The following is a 19746-nucleotide window of genomic DNA, read 5'->3' as shown; positions in this document are numbered from 1 at the left end:
AGCTCCTGATGCCAGCCGTGAATGTGGTGCCAGCTGTACACCTGCTGTCCTTGACCTATCAGTCAGAGCCAAGCAGGCAGGCATGCACTGGTCCCAACTCAGCATGCCCTTTGCATACTCGCTTAATATTTTAAGCTCCAGTGGGTCGCACCCTATTAATCCACAGTAATACCTCAGATGACCTTTCTAACCAGCTGAATCTTTCACATTAGCAAGTGAGACCAAGCAAGAAAAGCATAGTAGTTCTGAACAACAACGTGCACACATCACTGGCTAACATCTGAAGTCTTAGTAATTAGATTTGTGTTGGTCAGAAATCTGGAAATGTCCCCATGTTTTCAAACCATATAAAATTTCTTAACGGTGTGAACTTCAGAGTGATTCCCTACCCTGGAAACCTTCTTGAGGACAGTGGAGGCTGTTGACTTTGCCTTAACAGATTTATGGGTTAATTAATTCGTATTGTGTTGTGAAAAGGCTTATTTGTAGTAGCATATTAAAATTTTGGTTTTGTATTTATCTAGAATGTTTCAATGTCTGTTTAATTTTTCATCTTTATGTTTAAATTTAATTTATATTTAATGACTCCATCCACCTTCTCTGCTCCCCCCCCCCCTCAAAAAAAAAAACAAAAATTTGAATATTTCATAGAATCATAGAATAGTTAGGATTGGAAAGGACCTTAACATCATCTAGTTCCAGCTCTCCTGACATGAACAGGGATGCCTCATCCTCAACCATGTTGCCCAAGGCTCTGTCCAACCTGTCCAGGGACAGAGCATTTATCACTTCTTTGGGCAGCCTGTTCCAGTTCCTCACCACCCTCACAGTATAGAACTTCTCCCTTATATCTAATCTAAAATTCCCCTGTTTAAATTTAAACCCATTACCCCTTGTTCTATCTCTACAATCCCTGATGAAGAGTCCCTCCCAAGCATCCTTGTAGGCCTCCTTCAGATACTGGAAGGCTGCTATGAGGTCTCCATACAGCTTTCTCTCCTCCAGGCTGAACAGCCCCAACTTTCTCAGCCTGTCTTCATATGGGAGGTGCCCCAGCCTCCTGATCATCCTTGTGGCCCTCCTCTGGACTTGTTCCAACAGTTCCATGTCCTTTTTATGTTAAGGACACCAGAACTGTACACAGCACTCCAAGTGAGTTCTCAGGAGTGCAGAGTAGAGGGGCAGGATCACCTCCTTTGACCTGCTGGTCATGCTTCTTTAATGCAGCCCAGGATACGGTTGCCTTTCTGGGCTGCGAGTGCACACTGAAGCCGGTTCATGTTAAGTTTCTCATCAACCAGCACCCCCAAGTCCTTCTCCGCAGGGCTGCTCTGATCCTTTTCTCCACCAAACCTGTAGCTGTGCCTGAGATTGCCTCGACCCAGGTATAGGACCTTGCACTTTGCATTGCAGAACTTCATGAGGCTGTCATTGGCCCACCTCTCAAGCATGTCAATGTCCCTCTGGATGGCATCCCTTCCCTCCAGCATATCAACTGAACCACACAGCTTGGTGTCATCAGCAAACTTCCTCAAGGTGCACTCAATCCCACTGTCCATGTTGATAACAAAGATGTTGAACAGGACTGGTTCCAACACTGATCCCTGAGGGACACCACTTGTCAGTGGTCCCCAACTGGACATTGAGCAGTTAACAACTCTCTAAGTGCTGCCATCCAGCCAGTTTTTTATCCACCAGGTGGTCCATCCATCAAATTGATGTCTTTCTAGTTTAGCAACAAGGATGTCATGTGTGACAGTGTCGAGTTTTCAGTTGTAAGCCAGTGGCAAGGAATTACAGTGACACCTCAGTGAACTGTTTTCTAATGATAAGTAAACTGGAGGCAGATGCTAAATATATCTTCATATATTCAAAGAGTAAAATCAATTCTACTTAATTGCAGATCATGTCTAATGGCCAGGTGCAATGCCTTTCAAGAAGGTAAAAGTTTTTTGTGTAAATGTTTGAGGTATTTTTAATTAGCTATTGAGAATAAAATTAGCATGAAATTTAATCATTTCAAACACCTGCAACAGCAGTTGCCTAACTAACTACATGCAGTTTGATAAACACTTTCATTGATATCCTAAATCAAGTTTAGGTAAACTCCACCCTGTACATAGTTCAAACTATGACACTGACTTGTTCCATTACCTTAATGCAAATGTGCCAGATCATTCTGTATTTTACCTTTTAGATATTACTTCTTAAAAACAAACAAACAAACAAACCCCACCAAAAAACCCATACAACCCCCCCCCGCAAAGAGCACAGTTACAAAGTTATGGTGAGGAACAGTAAAGCCCATGCAAAATGTGCAGTTTATGATTGTCGTATATGGGTCAAATAGCAACAAAGGATAGCAGAGATTAAGGATTAAAAATTGCCTAAAACATATGAATGATGATGTGAAAATAATCGCAATTGTAATGGTTGTATGTTTATACAGTAAAGTTTTATTCTTGTGCATTGGTAGAATAAAGACTTCACTTCTCTGGCTTTGAAGAGGTGGGAGAAGATGAGTAGGTTATCAGTTTGAATTAACGTTTTGTGATAAATATTTATAGCCCACAGAAAATAATTGTATGGCTCTTAAGGATTGAGCTAATTAGTTATAAATCGCATTCTAAATGTATTAACATACTTCTTTTACAGCAGCTTTGGCTTTCAATAAATTAGTATTAAAATACTTGGGTTATAATAAATGCAAAGGAAGAAATGTTTCTAAATGCAGTGAGAGAATGTGAGGTTTCCTTCCTCTCATTCTACTTACTGAGCCTACCCTCAAGGCTATTTCTTTGTAAACTTTGATATATGATGCGTCCTTTGTTTCAAGTTTCAAAATGTAAACTACAAAGTATAACTTCTCACTGATAGAAAACCATGGCTTAACACACCTATGTCAGTTAGGGCATGCATGCATTGAAAGTTTTGATGGGAGTTTTCAAATCTCAGGGTGGTTAGTCACATTTTTTTAATCAGATAATACTTATAATGAAACAGAAGACAAGCATTTGTAGGTTGCAAGTCTCAGATCTTGTTTATTTATAAAGCAATAAATATTAGAATCACAAATAAATTGCACGGGTGTGTAAACAAACTGTACAATGACTGAAGAGTTCAGGAAGGGTTGACAGAAGACTTCAAGAAGCATATCATCATCATCCTGAGTGGGAAGTAAATTGAGGGGAAAAGTGCTTAGAAGCACTTGCGGTGGACAATGGATGGACCAGCTTCATCATACTCCTGTTTACTGATCCACATTTGCTGGAAGGTGGACAGAGATGCAAGAATGGAGCCACCAATCCAGACAGAGTACTTGCGCTCAGGTGGGGCAATGATCTAGAATAAAGAAAAGCAACAAAATCCTCATTTAACTGTTACATTTCTGAACAACCACAGCACCAATGTCACAAAACAGTAGGTATTTCCTTAAGTAAACAAAAAACTTCTCTATAATATAGTTAATCTTCAGCATCTGGTAAAATAGATGTAATAGTCCTTAAGAAATTCTATAACCATATTTTCCTCTTTTCTAACACTTGCTTCTAACCAATATAATTATTCTGATTAAGTGGAATTTCTTCTCATTTTTCCACCAGCTGTTGATCTTACTCTTGAGTTGTTCCTATATACCAATTTAACAATGTGGATATTTTCTCCATCTTTATTCACATTTTATAGTACAGAGTCAGACTCCTTACCTTGATCTTCATAGTGCTAGGAGCAAGTGCAGTGATTTCTTTCTGCATGCGATCAGCAATACCAGGGTACATCGTCGTACCACCTGAGAGGACGTTGTTGGCATACAAGTCCTTACGAATATCAATATCACACTTCATGATACTGTTGTAGGTAGTTTCATGAATACCAGCAGATTCCATACCTTGAAGAAAAAGAATAAAGTAGGTCAGTAAATTATACAAGAGGTCTTCGTGAAAAGAAATCTTGGCATTTCTCCTCATCATTAATACGAACTTCTATGATCTCTTTGTTGCAAAATTATTTAGTGATCATTAAGTGTTATAGAAAAACAAACAGAATTACAGAACTAGCTTAGAAAATAAAATTATTTGTTAGAAAAGGAAAGAATCATAATGTATGTGGTAAAGTAAAGAGACTCAAAATATACAGTAAGGGAAGAAGTAGACACACAAGATAAACTCACTCATGTATGGCAAGGGGAGAAAGCTTTATAGAACAGAAAACATGAGGATCAGATTATGTCAGTCTCACAAAAAGCACTAGTTGAATACAGTAAAGACAGCAACAAAGACAATGAAAAGAGTTGAAGTAGAAGTAAAGAATACAACAGTAACTTCATTTTCAAAATACAGTCTATACTGTTCATAAATATCAAGGCAAGACGTAACCAAGACAGGGACCAAGATAGCAGTACTTGGCTGTAAGAAAAAAAGAAACCAGGAGCAAGTGTTCGTAGGTTGCATTCCAATTTCAGCAGGTGCTTCCTGAAAGGCCTGACACTAGATCCACAGTAAGACGTCAGCTGATGAACAACTGCAGTACTGCTCAGGACTTGGAGTACAAGCATTTGTAATATCCGTCAGCTGCATTCACAAAAAGCAAAGCTTACTATCTTGACCGTGACAATGTTCAATTACAGTGTGTATAAATATACGTGCACCTTCATTACATTTTAGTCTCCTTCCAGACACTTTACTCCTTCATGGAGTCAGATACACTTTTAGGTGTAAGCCTTACAATTACAGCACTGAAAGCTATTCTTGCCATCAGTGACACAGAATCATAGAATGTCTCAAGTTAGAAGGGACCCATAAGGATCACTGATTTTGACTCCCTAATGATGATATTCTATCTGCTCATCTTATCACTAAAAAATTGTGACCCTCAACCCTGATCTAAACTTGCAACAAGAGCCCAGAGCTCAGCTGATTAGAAGTTGAGTTCACAGCAGCCACAGCTTAGAAGGTCCAGAGGATCTAAGCCATTATTTATTTATGTTTGATTTCGAGCCAAATTTAGACAAGCAGCAAGAGGAGCAGGACACCTTCTAGATCTTCTGATTCATTTATACCTCCTACAGAAAGGAGAATTTCCTGGGAACACTTACCAATAAAGGAAGGCTGGAATAAGGTTTCAGGGCAGCGGAAACGTTCGTTACCAATTGTGATCACTTGCCCATCAGGCAATTCATAGCTCTTTTCCAGAGAGGAGGAAGAGGCAGCAGTGGCCATTTCATTCTCAAAGTCCAGAGCAACATAGCACAACTTCTCCTTGATATCACGAACAATCTCACGTTCAGCTGCAGATAGATGGGAAATAAATCAAGGTTTGAATAAGCAAAATACTAGCAGAAGAAGATGGGCCAAGAGAGACATGAGGATTTTCACAGGAGGGTAAAGCTGAAGGACTGACCTGTTGTCACAAAGGAGTAGCCACGCTCTGTGAGGATCTTCATGAGGTAGTCAGTCAGATCCCTGCCAGCCAGATCCAGACGCATGATAGCATGAGGCAAAGCGTAACCTTCATAAATAGGTACATTGTGGGTGACGCCATCGCCAGAGTCAAGAACAATACCTGGGAGAGAAATGTCAGAGAGCAGTTGGAATCATCTAGAAAATGCTTAGAGCCCTCAGGCACAGTAAGCAGCAACAGACATCACAAAATACGGTATTTTTCAGGCATCTATCAGCGTCATTCTATTTTAGCCATAAAGATCTTTCACATTCCTTCCACCTTTGCTTGTATGGACATTCCTGTTTGGTATGAACTTTCCCTTAAAACAACTCTTCTGTACATATTGTAAGCTAATCCATAGGAGCAGTAACTACATCTGCAACAGTGATTGTCTTGATCTGATATGAGCATCTTTCAGGTCCAGTTGAAACTCTTAAACTGGCATAACACTTGTATAACTGCAGTACAATCACAGGACTCTCTCCTTGTTTGTGTCATGACAAGTGGAAGGAGAGTCAGTGGCCCTCCAAAAGCAATGCACACAGGTCCACATTGTCCATGAACTACTTTGTAGGGGCTTTTCTGTTATTGTTATCATCAATCACTAAAAACTAAAAATACCTAGTTCTCTGTAAATTTGAATGAGTTACAGTTTGGTTTCTTCCCACTTGAAGCGGGAAGGAAGGAGAGTTCCTGAAGTGAAATATTTAAATAGTAGTTATTTGTTTATTTTACCTGTTGTACGACCAGAGGCATACAGGGACAGAACAGCCTGGATCGCCACGTACATAGCAGGTACGTTGAAGGTCTCAAACATTATCTGGGTCATCTTTTCACGATTAGCTTTAGGGTTCAAGGGGGCCTCTGTGAGCAAGGTAGGGTGTTCCTCAGGGGCCACACGGAGTTCATTGTAGAAGGTGTGGTGCCAGATCTTTTCCATGTCATCCCAGTTGGTGATGATGCCATGTTCAATGGGGTATTTCAAAGTGAGGATACCTCTTTTGCTCTGAGCTTCATCACCCACATAGGAATCTTTTTGACCCATACCAACCATAACACCCTAAGAGAGGACAATACAGAAAAGCATTATCTGAGGGAGTCAACACCACAGAGCTCAAACTATTACATCATAGGCAACCATGCTATTTACAAGAAAGGCACAAGCAGTCCCACCACTAAAAGGTTGTTTAGGAAAAGAAATTAGCATTATTAAAATAATAAGTCAACAGAATTTGAAGTTTACTCATAAAATCCCCTTTCCTTTAACCAGCGGAAAGGCTTTTGCCCCCCCCTCCCCCTTTCTTTTAATTGACATCTTATTTTCAACTACTTCTTTCTGGTCCAAAAGTTTGACTGAAAACAAACTGCACAATATCAGGAGCAGGAAAAGACAGAGACATACAAAAAGACACTATGAACGAGAAGGTACAGAGGGAAATTAGGCTTCTAGTGAAGGAAGATACTCCATATTACTATGAAGCCTCAGCAACACTTTATTCATGATAGCAAAATACAAATCACAAACACGTGGAAAAGTGTCACTCGTACCACTGCACGAAATGAGAAGAAGGAAGGGCAGGACAGAAGAACGAAGGAGGGAAGCGGCTAGTGGAGGCAACTCCTGGAGAGAGGAGGAAGGCTCTGTCTTGCCGCGGTGCTGCCTCCGTATTTACCTGATGCCTGGGACGGCCGACGATGGATGGGAATACGGCCCTAGGGGCATCATCCCCAGCAAAGCCCGCCTTGACCAGCCCCGAGCCGTTGTCGCACACCAGTGCAGTGGTTTCCTCGTCGTCACACATCTTCGGAGGGAGGCACGGATCTGAAAAACAACGTGGTGGCGTGTCCAGACCCCCGCGGACAGCCCCTCCGCGCCCTCCCGCCCGCAACCCCAGGAGACACCAGCGGCGGCGGCGGACTGACGGCGGGAGCGGGGAACGCAGCTCGTCCAACCAGGATGCTCGATGGCTCAGCCACGATCCTGGGCAGGGCTTTAGACGGGATCCGTCCGCTGCTTCGAACTGCGCCCCAGCTTGCAAGACGCTCAGTAGGGCACCATTAGCGGTGCCATAGGGCAGCAGGTTTAAACGGGAGGGGAAACTTTTGAAACCACAGAGATCGGTACTGCCCGTAGCCCTTCACCGGCGGCGAGGCATCGTGCCCCGTCCGGCAGCGGCGGCTGGCGGGGGGCGGCCGGTGCCGCCGCAGAAGTCGAAGAGGTGCACGCCGCTAAGCCAGGAGGTGCACAGGCTGAATAGCTGCGGTAACTGCACCACCGACATCGGCTGCCCGCCGCTGTGTCCCGTCCCGTTGCATCCCATCCCGTCCCGTCCCGTCCCGTTGCATCCCATCCCATCCCATCCCATCCCATCCCGCCGCACGACTCACCAGACCAGCACCGGCGGCGGGGGGACTGCGGAGGAGAGCCTGGGTACCGGCACTGCGGAGGCGCCCCAATTTATACGGGCCGAGGGGCCGCGCCGGCCTGTCCGCCGAGGGACGGGGCAGCCACCTTCTCCTTATTTGGTCGGCTCCGCGCCACTGAGCGGCCGCGCAGCCATGAATGGAGCCCGGCCAGCCCGGGCGCACGGCCCATGTAAGGCAGGCGCGGGGCAGCGCGCCCCCGGCCCGCCGCATGTCCAAATAGGGAGACCCGCGCACCCCTCGGGGACAGCGCCGACGGGGCGGGGGGCGGCCGGGCTCGGCTTGGCTCCCGCGACCCGGGGTGTCAATGCCCGGAAACGTGGCGCATAACGGCGGAGCCGGTGTGTCCGGGCGAGGTCAGGGGGAGCCGCACGGTGCTGATGCTGCTGCTGCCCGGTGCCACCCGCCCCGGTGAGCGGTTTTCCACCGAAAATCAGCCGGTCGGGGCTGCTTTTCAGCTAGCGCCCCGTGGGGTTGCTTTGACACCAACAACTGAAGTTCTCCCATTGAGTGGAGGCAGCATCTGGGGCCCGTGCTGCCCCAGGACGGAGCAGCGCACGCTCAGGCTCTCTCAAACTTTGAGGGGCATGAGCAGCAAAAATCCTGCTTGTCTCTGGTTTTGGATGACAACTGTAGCACAAACCGGTGTCTGCTCATTTATGTCAATACGCACACACTTAAACTCCCTTTTTTTTTTTTTTAATGTATCAGTAATGCGCGGTGACATGTATGGGATGGAGGATGAGAGATAAGGAATAGCCTGGGCAAAAACCACCTATGATATTAACGTAATGTGGCAGTTGTTTTCCTGCTCAGTTGCTGAAACATCCACATTGATAATTCGTTCCAGCAGTGGAACATAGAAAATCCATGCATCTTCAGGATTTTTATTTATTTATTTATTTATTAAGTTAAAAATAGACTGAAGAGGCATCCCTTGTGTGGGCTTGGCCTGGTATGTGAATGCAGAGACTGTCCACTTGTGTCCCTGAGGGACTGTATTATAACATGTAGGGCAGTGTCCTTCAGGAGCTCAGCGTATAAACTGGCCAACGTCCATCTGTGTAAAGTATAGCAGAGGAAAAAACATTGAGGTTTGGGACAGAAGGGAAGGGTGGGATGTACAAGTCAAGAGGGGAACACTAGGTAAACTGGATCAACAGCTTAAGTTCCAGCTTATTAGATGGCAGCCATCACACACTTATATACATCTTCAACGAGGTGGAACAAAAGAGCTTGTGAATGCAATCCAGCCTCAGTTCGGAGGCTCTGGTGGGTGCTGGTGTAAGAGCGATCCTTGCACTGTGGTTTGGCTCTGACAAAGGCGGCCAGAAGTGGAAGTCGCCGGCTACTCATTTCTAAACTGTATCTAAAGGGGGCGTCAGAGACCCTTCGACTTTTAATTTCTTCTGAAATTGGAGATAGCGGAATCAGTTTCCTCCTTTCTAGAACAATTACTGGGTGGTTAGCTCCACCCCAGGCGCAGTTTATCTGGACGTTGTGCCCGATTATGAGCTCAACTCTGAAACAGATGTAGCAACAAATTTCTTGGCCATTGACAGCTTCTGCTTTTCTTTAAATGCCTTGAGGAGAAACAACCTGTTTCAGGTGAGAGACTATTTGTGTGTAAAGGTGTGTGTATGTATATTTCATACGTGTGTGTATATATAAAAATATGCACATATCTGTTATATATGCATGTATATATCTGTGTATATATACATATGTATGTATTACATTTTTTTCTTAGCTACCTAAGAAAAGAAGGTGAAATACAATGACCTCAAAAGGTCAAAGCAGGGAAAAGCAGTGCTTCAGTGCCTCTGCTTTGGACAAATTTTGGCTCTTTGTTTTCCTGGTATTGATGAATACGTTACCATATGCTGCTTTCAAAAAAAAAAAAAAACAAGTCAGTATCTCTTACTCCATGGTAAGTTGCCATACAAAACTAAAATCTGCTTCTTTTTTTCCGTAGAACATCTTTGCTCAGAAACCCTCTAATGTGAGGGATTGGCCAGCTTCTCCGGCACTAGAGATTGCTTTACAGTGTTATCTCAGCTGTTCCTCGGCTCAGAGGTGTTACAGTATTTACATAGAAGCCCGCTGCTGATAGCTGCATTGGATTCCTCCCCAGTCAGACTCTCCCTGTCACATCCTACATTCCCTTTGGCTAGAGAGGCAGACACTGCTGGAACTGAGACAAAGCCAGATCCTGCTGCAAAATCTACACCGAACAGTCTGTATTTTCTTGCTTACTTCGTAAAAAAAATACTGGCTTTTTCTACTCTTTCCTCAAATTTTAAATTTCCAGGACTCACTTATAGGATCCTGGTAGACATGAGAGTTTATCAATCCACACGCACCCCTGGTACATTACAGGGTCAAATGAAAAGGGCACCACACAATGTATCTAAGTCCCAAATTACATCTGTTTCCTTGTAGCAATTCAAAAAGTACCCAGCTAATGTTATTCTGTTGGCCAAATCATTCTGCTTTCTGCATTAAAACAATATTACAGCCTCAAATAAACCAAGCAAGCAAAGAAGCAAAACCCTACTGAAGTACATTATGCAATGTCATCTAGAGGGAAAATACTCCAGCATCTGACTGGTCAGTGTCCCTGATGTGTACGTCTCATGACTTAGCTATTGGAGTGACCCCGGAGACAATGGAAATGAAGGCAGTATGGAGTGTCAGCAGAGCAGAGAGATCTGCAGTGGACATAATCTGCGTGTGCCACAGAACAGCCTGAACACACAGGAGCATGTAGCCTCAGTGTGTACGCAATATTAATGGGGTAGTAAAATAATTTATGTATGTGTGGCACATGCCCACTGGTAAAAATGGACATGTTATTCAACCAACAAATTGCTGCTGTGACTGCAGCCAAAATTAGAACAGTTCTTGCCTCTGCATGGTTAAAATGTGAATTTAAAAAAGACACTGTGATCTTATGATGCCCAGAAATCCTCATAACTGCTTCTCAGCTGTAAATGAAAAACATTCAGCTTAAAAATAAAGCCTTGATTCTTCAAAACCCGTAAAGCATAGAACACTTGTTACCAGTGACTTTAGATTATTTACAGTACTTAACATTGCATTCAGAAATGAAAATGTGTAGGATCAGGTGGGCTATTTTTTTTCCTTATCCTTTCAGATTATTCTTTTATTATGTGTACATGTTCCAATAAAACCAACAAACTTCTCATAATGCACCAAACCATTTCATGTACAGTATACACTTACCTAGCAGGTCTTAAAGCAGACAGCTGCTCACTTAAAATCTTCTATTTCTAAGCCCAATGAATTATGACATATAAAATCTGTCCTAGCACAGAGCCAAATGTTACCTCTCTTAAGCCTCAGGCCAGCATAATCTTCAGAAGAAATTTTACTTTTTCAAGAATAAGAAGCAAATGCCACTCTGACAGGTTTTCTTTTGTCTCACAGCAGCTGTTTGGAGTTATAAGGGCTTTAGAAATATAAGCAGCATTGCAGCAAAGTCGTATTGATGGGCAGGAGTCTTGATGAGATTGGAATGCCAAACATACAGTGTATAATGAATATCACTGTCACAAACGAGTCACTGTCACAAAGGAGGCATACTTGGTTATCTATGTCTGTTGTAGTTGTGAATCTGTCTCTGTGTTCATGCAGACATACAAAGAGAAGTCAGAAAAGACAGATCTGCAGTCACAACCAACCTGAAGTTGTTCCCTGTGAAAAGCTCTACTACACTTTTCCAATTACATTTTGAGCCTCCCAAGTGAGAAATCCTTCTCCTGTGCTACTAGAGGACAGCTTCCCAATTTAATAAACACACTGTCAGGAAAACTTCTCCAGAGAATTTACCAGGTATTTCCCTTTCTTAATTATGTCTCATTCAGCCTAGTAGTAGCCCATGTTTCATACTTAATACATTCCCTGTCTTCTCAGCATTTAAACCCTTCACATAGCTGCAGTCTGTTATCATCTCTCTGTGTCTTTTACTCACTCATGTACTGCTGCACATCTATAATTAACCTAAAACATCTTAAGTGTGTGCTGAAATGGTGGAATCATGAGGTGGCCATTGGGAGTTAGAGGTGCAGCTGCAACATCTTGTTATGAAGCTGAATTAGGCACAAGCAACGTAAGTGGAGAAGGTGAGTGGCAGCAAAAAAAATTGCGCTTCTCAGTCTCCGAGTCTCCAGAACCATTATTTGCCACATGCCACTTACAGAGAAAGGCTGTGACTCTCACTCTGCAGCAGAAAGAGAGCTCAGAGAGTGCTGAGAGATCCTAAAAGCACTGCGCCTGCAAGGGAGGAATGCCTGGCTTCCAGAAGTGCTGTGTGTCTCTCGCAAGCCAGAGCATGGCAGGCACAGCAGGGTAGGACTCCAGCATTCCATACTGTGAAGATTACAGTCTGTTCTGAAATAAAAGGCAGCTAGGGGAAACTGCTACAATTTAAGGTTCCTCAGACTGTCTTATGCACTGAGGGACATGGAGTAGTCAAAGAGGGCAGAAATAAGTCCTGAGCACTTTGGCTGTTGCCAGCATGTGTTTCAGTTGCCAGTCCTGTGCAGTGAGAGATACCTCCTGTACATTAGAAAGCTTATTGACAGTATTTCAGTCTCATTTCTACTGTTTCTTTGGGGGTTCTTCCCAGTTACAAAATACATCAGACCTAAATATGAGAAAAGGTGGAACATGAAAAACATCTTTGTGTATGCTTGTTCATTATCACACAATCATCATTTGATACTTGATGAATCTCTGGCTGCTAAAACAGTATCAATGAATAACAATTCCAAAAGCATAATTCCTAGATGTACCAGAGACAGTATGACACTATCTTATCTTAGGTATAATTTAAAAAACAGTGCTTAAGGCTAAATTCTGACCAGTTAAATTAAATTTGTGATTATTTTCATTTAAATTATATTTCCTTCTTGCATGTGACTGTAAAAAGCCCAGATTTGCAGGAAGCATAATGAAATTACATGGGACTTCAGCATATATTTCATTAGTATATAAATTATCTAGATTAAGACCTAAATACTTAAAGATGACAAAGGAGAATAGTGAGAAAGAATGTAAGACACAAACTCGGAAATTTGCAGCCAAAGGCAGTTCCTCACCCTGAGTTATGTCTCACTCCAGTTTCAGTTTCCTCCAAGATCACTTCACTCTTGTTTCTTTGCCATAGATTCTACATCTGACATGTTCTATAGAAAGAGATCAGGACTTCATAGCCTATCTATGTATTGTTTTTCAAATTTAGCATCACAATTGGTACCAAACCAGTGCCATGAGCAGATGTATATCAGTTATAAATAGTGGTGTTTCTAGCACACTTCTGTAACCTTTCAGTTTAGTCTAGTTCTCTGTAAGCCCTTCTGCAACACCTCTGAGTCACAACCATCTGTAGTAATTCATGTCGAAGTCTGTAAGGACTATTCAGAATGTTTCATTCTAGGAATTTCTTTTTTCCATTCCTTACTGCTTCTAATGTCCCCCTTTTCATCAATTTCCCTTACTTTTATGTTATTATCACTTTCACACTATTCTCTGTTTCATTACCTTCCTTCTGTTGTAATTCCCATCTTTGTCTTCTTCACTAATGTCGTGGGTTCAGCAGTAGCAGTCATTTTTCCCCTTCTTGGTAGCTGGTGCAGTGCAGTGTTTTGACTTTTGGCCTGGGAACAGAGCTGATAACAAGGATGTTTTGATTTGGCCAAGGACTTTGTGAGCCTCATGCTCTGCCAGGGAGGAGGGGAAGCCAGGAGGAAGCAGAGACAGGACACCTGACCCAAACTGACCAAAGAGGTATTCCATACCACAGCACGTCATGCCCAGGATGTAACTGGGAGTTAGCTGGAAGGGCAGGGGGACTGCAGGGTTGGAGGAGGTATGGGTCGGTGCTTGGTCGGGCTGGGGGGGCGAGTTGTCGGTCGGCTGGTGGTGAGGTGTTGTATTCTCTTCCCTTGTTATTTCCTTTATCATTATTATTATTGGTGGTAGCAGTAGTGATTTGTGTTATACCTTAGTTACTAAACTGTTCTTATCTCAACCCGTGGGAGTTGCATTCTTTTTGATTCTCCTCTCCGTCCCTCCGGGAGTAGAGGGAGGGAAAGAAGGGGGGGAGTGAGTGAACGAGTTACCTGACTGGGTTTAAACCATGACAACTACATATCTGTAAGTTCTCCAGTGCTATATTCTCCAGTATACATACATGATTGTGTGCAGCCACCTATATGCAAAACCAGCAGACACCAACTCTGAAAAGGAATCAAACTGCTGAAGAGTTTTCTAGAGAAACAAGAAACATACCTTTCTTTTTTTTTTTTTTTTTTTCCCCCAACTAGCATACATTTATAGGAAGATGAAATCTTAACACTTGTATTTTGTCATTACTGGCCAGTCTTCTTATTTATACTCCACTGCATAACTTTGATCTTACCAATGTACATGAGCAGGAGTCTACCACAATGAGCGGGGTTCAATAATTTGAAACAAAAGGAATCTGAATCTACCAGCTGCTGCAAAGTGCCGTGTGAGTTTCCAGATTGTTTCTCAGCTGCTTTTTATTTTTCAGAATCAGAGACATATGCCTCATAATTACAAGAAAAACAACAATGAAGCAGTCTACTCTAATTGCATTCTAGCTAAGGAATTAACTTTTAATAAAGGAAGCCATCAAATGCTGGCTTTTCTGTTAACCTGTCTACATGCATTCTCTTTTATTGCATGTTAAGGCAGGAGCTCCTACATTTCTTAATCTGTATAAACTAAACAGAGAGGGAAGTGTTGCTTTACAGATGAGAAGCTAAGGTTCAGCAGGATGAAGTGATTGAACTTACGCTGGAAATTAGCAGTTCATGTAAGAATTGAATCTTATTTCTGAAGACCAGTTCCAGCTGGTGAATGAGAAGCATGTCATCGTTTCAAGTATGAGTACATAAAGGCTCTCTGAATCTATGGTGTACATAGAAACAGTTTGCTCTGCCACAATTGATAGACATACCCTTCCAAAGAAATATCATTTACAAGATTCTACTGCTAATGGATTCTACTGCTGCTATTAGGAACATAAAGATATTTGATGAGTCTCATAAAAATGTGATGATTCCAATCCACAATTTTGCAAATTTGTACAATGATTTCAATAAAAGCATCTCAGTTATTAACAAAGGAAGTAGCTGGACTATGATATATGGAGAAAACATTGCAGCAAGTGAATTCAAGGGCAGAATTGGAGGATGCTGAGACTGGCTTGTAACTTTCTGGCAAAATTATTTCTCTTACTAAAAACCCACAGATTCCTCAAACTACATTTTACCCCAGAAGTTTTGTACTCCTGTGATAGGGGCATTTCTGAGTTACCTGTAGAACAGAATGCTTGATTTCCAATGTATTGGAATACTTTATTCTAGTTACTGTCATCCTTAACATAGGAAGCCCTGTTAGTGGCTCAGCCAACTTAGTAATTATGTATGCTTGACACAAAGATGTTTAAAAGTCAAATTTAAATTAGTGTTTTGTATAAAGCTGTTCAACATGCCCTGCAGATAAATAGCAAACAACAACAGTGTACCCTTCCAGTTAAAACATCTCTAAGACATAATTAAAATTTTTGTTTATTGTCATTCTTTCCGTAAAGAATGGCCAGAGAGAAATTGCCCTGAACTTGGGAGCAATGATCCATTGCAGGTGGGGATTTGAATCATTACAAAAACCTTGAAAACTTCTTCAAAAATTAAAAAGTTAAATGCATGTTTAGGAACAGGTAATCTACCTAAAATCTCTGTGATTCAAGATCAGAGGAAGTACCAGATTGCATCAGTAAAACCTCATTGGCAAAAGTTCATCATTTAAGTCAACTGGGAAAAATGTTTCTGAACACAGAGTTTTAATTTGTTGCCTTAAGCATCGTAAAAGTTCAGGGGGAAAAAAAGGTCAATTTGATGGTTCATAAAGCAATTATTTTCCCATAAAATTTCTTCTAAAATAATACACAAAACACAACCAAAGACAGCCACCACAAAGAAAATCTCAATGTTTTCCTACTTTGCAAAATAGTATCAAAAATATCAGGCCATGCAGTTGCCCTCAGAGAAATTACTCTCATGATAAGCAAATGTTTCCCATTGCACAGTGTCTTGCATAGACCAAGGTATTGGATAAACATTTGACAAAGCTTGACATGCAGAAAAATTAAAATTCAGCATACTGCTTTCAGAATGAGTAAAAAAAGGCCCTCAAACAAGGAACTCAGCAAAAATCAGTAAAAAAGAGAAGTTACTTGCTGAGTGAGGTTGCCAAGTCTCAAATCAGCCATCCTGTGCAGAGAATAGGGGCACACAGATGGGCTGGCATTGACATTATCCTCCAATAGAGGTAGTGAGTGAGGACCAAGTTTTCTAAGGATTCAGACTATATTCAGGCTGACTGACAGAGTAAAGGGAAAAAAAACGCCATGTTTATTTAACTTTGTTTAACCACATGACATTTGGACACTGTATCTGCCAGGTCACTGAGGGTACTATGGCCCTGATGGTCCCTACCTGTCTACCCTGGGACTCCCCTCACCCAGCCCACAGCCCAGGACTCCATGTTAGCCGTGTTCCTGACCCCCACCTGAACCTTGACTTCTCAGCCTATCCTTGTCATTATGGACCTGTTGCCCACCCATGGATCTGGACCATGTTCTGTAGATTGACTTCCCAGGCTGACATCAGACCTGCCTCACCACCACGATGTTGCCTTTTGATCTGGACTCTTGCTTGGTCTCGGCCGTCATCTCCAGACCTGTCCTGCTTGCCTCACTTGGGCACTGTGGGACTGCGACCTGGCTGGTGGGACACCTGTAGCCCTGCTGTCCCCTGCCTGCTGTGTTACCCACCACGGGATCCCCCATTTGCTGTAGAGAGGCCATACCAAGAGCCTTCCTGCTGATCCTGCAGGCTGCACTACCTATTCATTGTTACTCTTTGCTTTTCTAGCCAATATATTACTTGCCTCTGCTCCCTTCACCACCATTCACAGAGGCTTTACATAGGCATTGGGTTAAAAAAAAGAAAGCAGATACCCAAGATACCTTCAGTCAAGTAGAGCTAGTAGATTGCAGAGTCAGGTTTCATCTCTTGTTTTCTCTCCTTTTGCTTTTTCATGCCCAGAAATACATGCAACAGAATGAGACAGAATTTTATCTGTTAAGCTTCAAAGGCATTATGGTGCTTAGAATGCTAAGAGCTGAATAGAGCATTAAACTTGTATCTCACATCCCAGCAGAGTACTCTAACCTCTAATCTGTAATAAAAATGAGAAGGAATATCCTCCTCTACCTCCATGTCCTTTTTTATGCCCAGGTGGCACATAAAAAGAAAACTGACAAAAGAAACAATAAAGAGTAAGTCCTATTTAGCTTCTCAGGAAGAAAAGATGCTCACAATTTCTGCAAGGATTTTGGGTTCTGGCTTCCAAGCAAACAGAGGATCTACCTCCTAGCTTCTCCTGTTCAAGAACACTAACTCCAGAAAGGAATGAAGTTTCAGATACATTGCAGGATTTAGTGTTTCCTGTGTATTATCTCAATGTTCCAGTGCCTAAATAATCTCATGCATTTTAGGTGATACCCACACACCTATGCCAGTAGTATGCAAATTTTCTAGATTCCTGTCTGAGTGACAGGCAACTAAGAACTAGGTACTGCAGCAGCTCCAGCCTTCCTTACATTTGGCACATTACATATATATTTTTTAAAGTAGCAATTAAAATCCATGGTGCTTTCAAAAATTACACCATTTTAAAGGTAAAGACTTTTAATGCAGAATCTCTTGTGAAATGTAAATTGTGTCAAAGCCTTTGGAAACAGAAGGAAACTACTTTGTCTTCTGTAGGACTCATCCGCACTGTTTCGTTTTTCTCTCACTGATGGTCACACTGGTTCCCATTGAAGACCCTATGGCCAGTCAAGGTAAAATTATCTAAATGGATGCTGTAAGAATGAAACTGTTGCACCTATAACACTGTAGGGAATTCTAAGTACCCAAGTGCAAGAAAAATGGGAGTTAACTACAGCAAGTTCAGAAAAATTTTTATATGTTTGAGAGAAAATCCTTAGAAGAAAGCTTAAGGAGTTGATACAAGCTTCACCAAACTACTTCATAAACTTTCATTGACTTTATAGGCTTTGAAATAAGCACAGGAAGAGTTGTCTATGTATATTGTTTTCCTATGAAATTAAGGACACAACTATGTATAGATAATAGAAGACATAAATACCCATGGATAAAGAAATATTTATTTGGTAGAACTATAACTAGCAAATTTACTTTGGCCTTTAATTATGAGTCACTGTGTACCTTACAAACCTGTTAATTCAGGTTGTCATCTTCAAAGGACACTGCAGGCGTTCAAACCCCAGCAAGAACTGGATTATTCATATTAAACTAAGTGATTGAAATATTTTGTTGATTCGATTTCATTAGTACCAGGAAGCAGGTGAAATTCCATACAAGCATAAAATAAATTCAGGATTAAATAAATAATAGGATAAGTACTGAAAATTACTGTCTAAGCATATTCTGAAAATTAGGTCAGTTAGGCTGGAAGCATATAAATGAAGTAAGCCCTTAAAACTTGAGACGTTAAGAGAAAAAGCTAGAATGTGTACTGTAGTTAGTCTTGTGTTGTTGAACAACCTGCATCTATACTAAAGTCAGTAGCTTTCTAGCTCTTTAGAAGCCTTCCAATTTGGTATAACTAAGTTGTTCATATTTATTAGTGAATTTTAAACTCCAAAAATTCCTGTGAGGCTTTTATTCACAAGAAAATGAGGTACAGATTAATTGACTTAATGATAAACAGGAAATTGAAAAATGCATCTTAGAAGTACCATTGCCGTGGTTTAAGAATCAGTTCAGCAGTCCTCAAATTTTCCACTTATCATCCCCACCCCTACTGGTGTTTTGGGGCATGCAATTTTACAGATTAATGTAACAAGATCAAATAGTTGTCATGAAGAAGAAGTTGCTTTGCTCAGCCAGATTCTCCAGGCTGATCTGCTTGAAAGCTGTAAGGTTCTGCTGGTTTCAGCAAAGTTATACCCAGCTGAAGCCACAAAGGAGTGAGATTCTGAGCTCAATTATTAACAACAAGGAAATTAAATCTGGAAGTGTTTACCTTTAGGAAAAATATCTGGGCAGTATTCAAATGAAAAGAAAAAAAGTCTTGGAATTCAAATGAGCATAGAAACATATATGTGTTGAAAATCACAACTTTACATAAATTCTTGTTTTGCTTCCTGCTTCTGGAACTGGTAGGAAAATGCAGGTGGGTATAAAAATGTTACCACTGCCAAAACAGCTAATGTGCTGTCATAGGTGGATTAGTTACTTAACCTGGGAAAAAGTCATGTGAGATAGATTGAACTCTAAAAAGAAGAAAAGATCTAGGTCCTACATAGGTACCACAAAAATCTGAGTCAGGGAAAAGAATGCTACAAAGGTGACTGTTGGGTAAATATGTCCGCAAATAGAATTCCAATAAAGCTAAACATGAGGTTATTGCTTTTGAATATTCATGAGTTTGAATGCCCTTTTATTTATAATCCATATCATTTATATGATCATATGTAGCATATTTATACATCAGGCTTTGTCAATTCCTATCTGTCATGCATCACTATGCTTACAGGGCATGAAAGAAAATAAATTTTAAAGTATTACCAAACCACGGCTTACTTAGCAACACTCTCTGAATTTATTGTGGGAGATTCTAGATATTTTTTATGTTCCTGTCATTACAGAATAGAAGAAGTGCAGCAGTACTACTCATCCTCAAGTACGTGGCGCCATTCGGAATCAAGACCTATAACCAACAGGACGTATTTCTCAC

At 41.6% G+C, this 19746-nt stretch overlaps 1 protein-coding gene and 1 long non-coding RNA gene across 2 annotated transcripts; one reads left to right on the top strand and one right to left on the bottom strand.

Moving 5' to 3' along the window:
* Positions 1–3013: 3013 nt before the first annotated feature.
* On the bottom strand, positions 3014–7987 carry ACTC1 (actin alpha cardiac muscle 1). Its single transcript, XM_062619357.1, has 7 exons — positions 7828–7987; positions 7113–7261; positions 6175–6499; positions 5398–5559; positions 5093–5284; positions 3705–3886; positions 3014–3342 (listed from the first exon to the last, which is right to left on the bottom strand). Exons 2-7 carry the CDS (start codon positions 7239–7241, stop codon positions 3199–3201), a joined length of 1134 nt encoding a protein of 377 aa, XP_062475341.1. The 5' UTR covers positions 7242–7261; positions 7828–7987; the 3' UTR covers positions 3014–3198.
* Positions 7988–9347: 1360 nt separating this feature from the next.
* LOC134164010 (uncharacterized) lies at positions 9348–17843 on the top strand. The gene is made up of 4 exons (XR_009964954.1): positions 9348–9471; positions 11521–11718; positions 17025–17257; positions 17748–17843. It is a non-coding gene; the product is annotated as an uncharacterized LOC134164010 (long non-coding RNA).
* The last annotated feature ends 1903 nt before the right edge of the window (positions 17844–19746 follow it).

This window comes from Pezoporus occidentalis, unplaced genomic scaffold, assembly GCF_034315485.1.
Source record: "Pezoporus occidentalis ecotype Australia unplaced genomic scaffold, CSIRO_AGI_Poc_V1 ctg21, whole genome shotgun sequence".
NCBI classification, from domain to species: Eukaryota; Metazoa; Chordata; class Aves; order Psittaciformes; family Psittacidae; genus Pezoporus; species Pezoporus occidentalis.
Note: the sequence above shows the minus strand (reverse complement) of the source record. Positions and strands in the feature narration are given on the sequence as shown.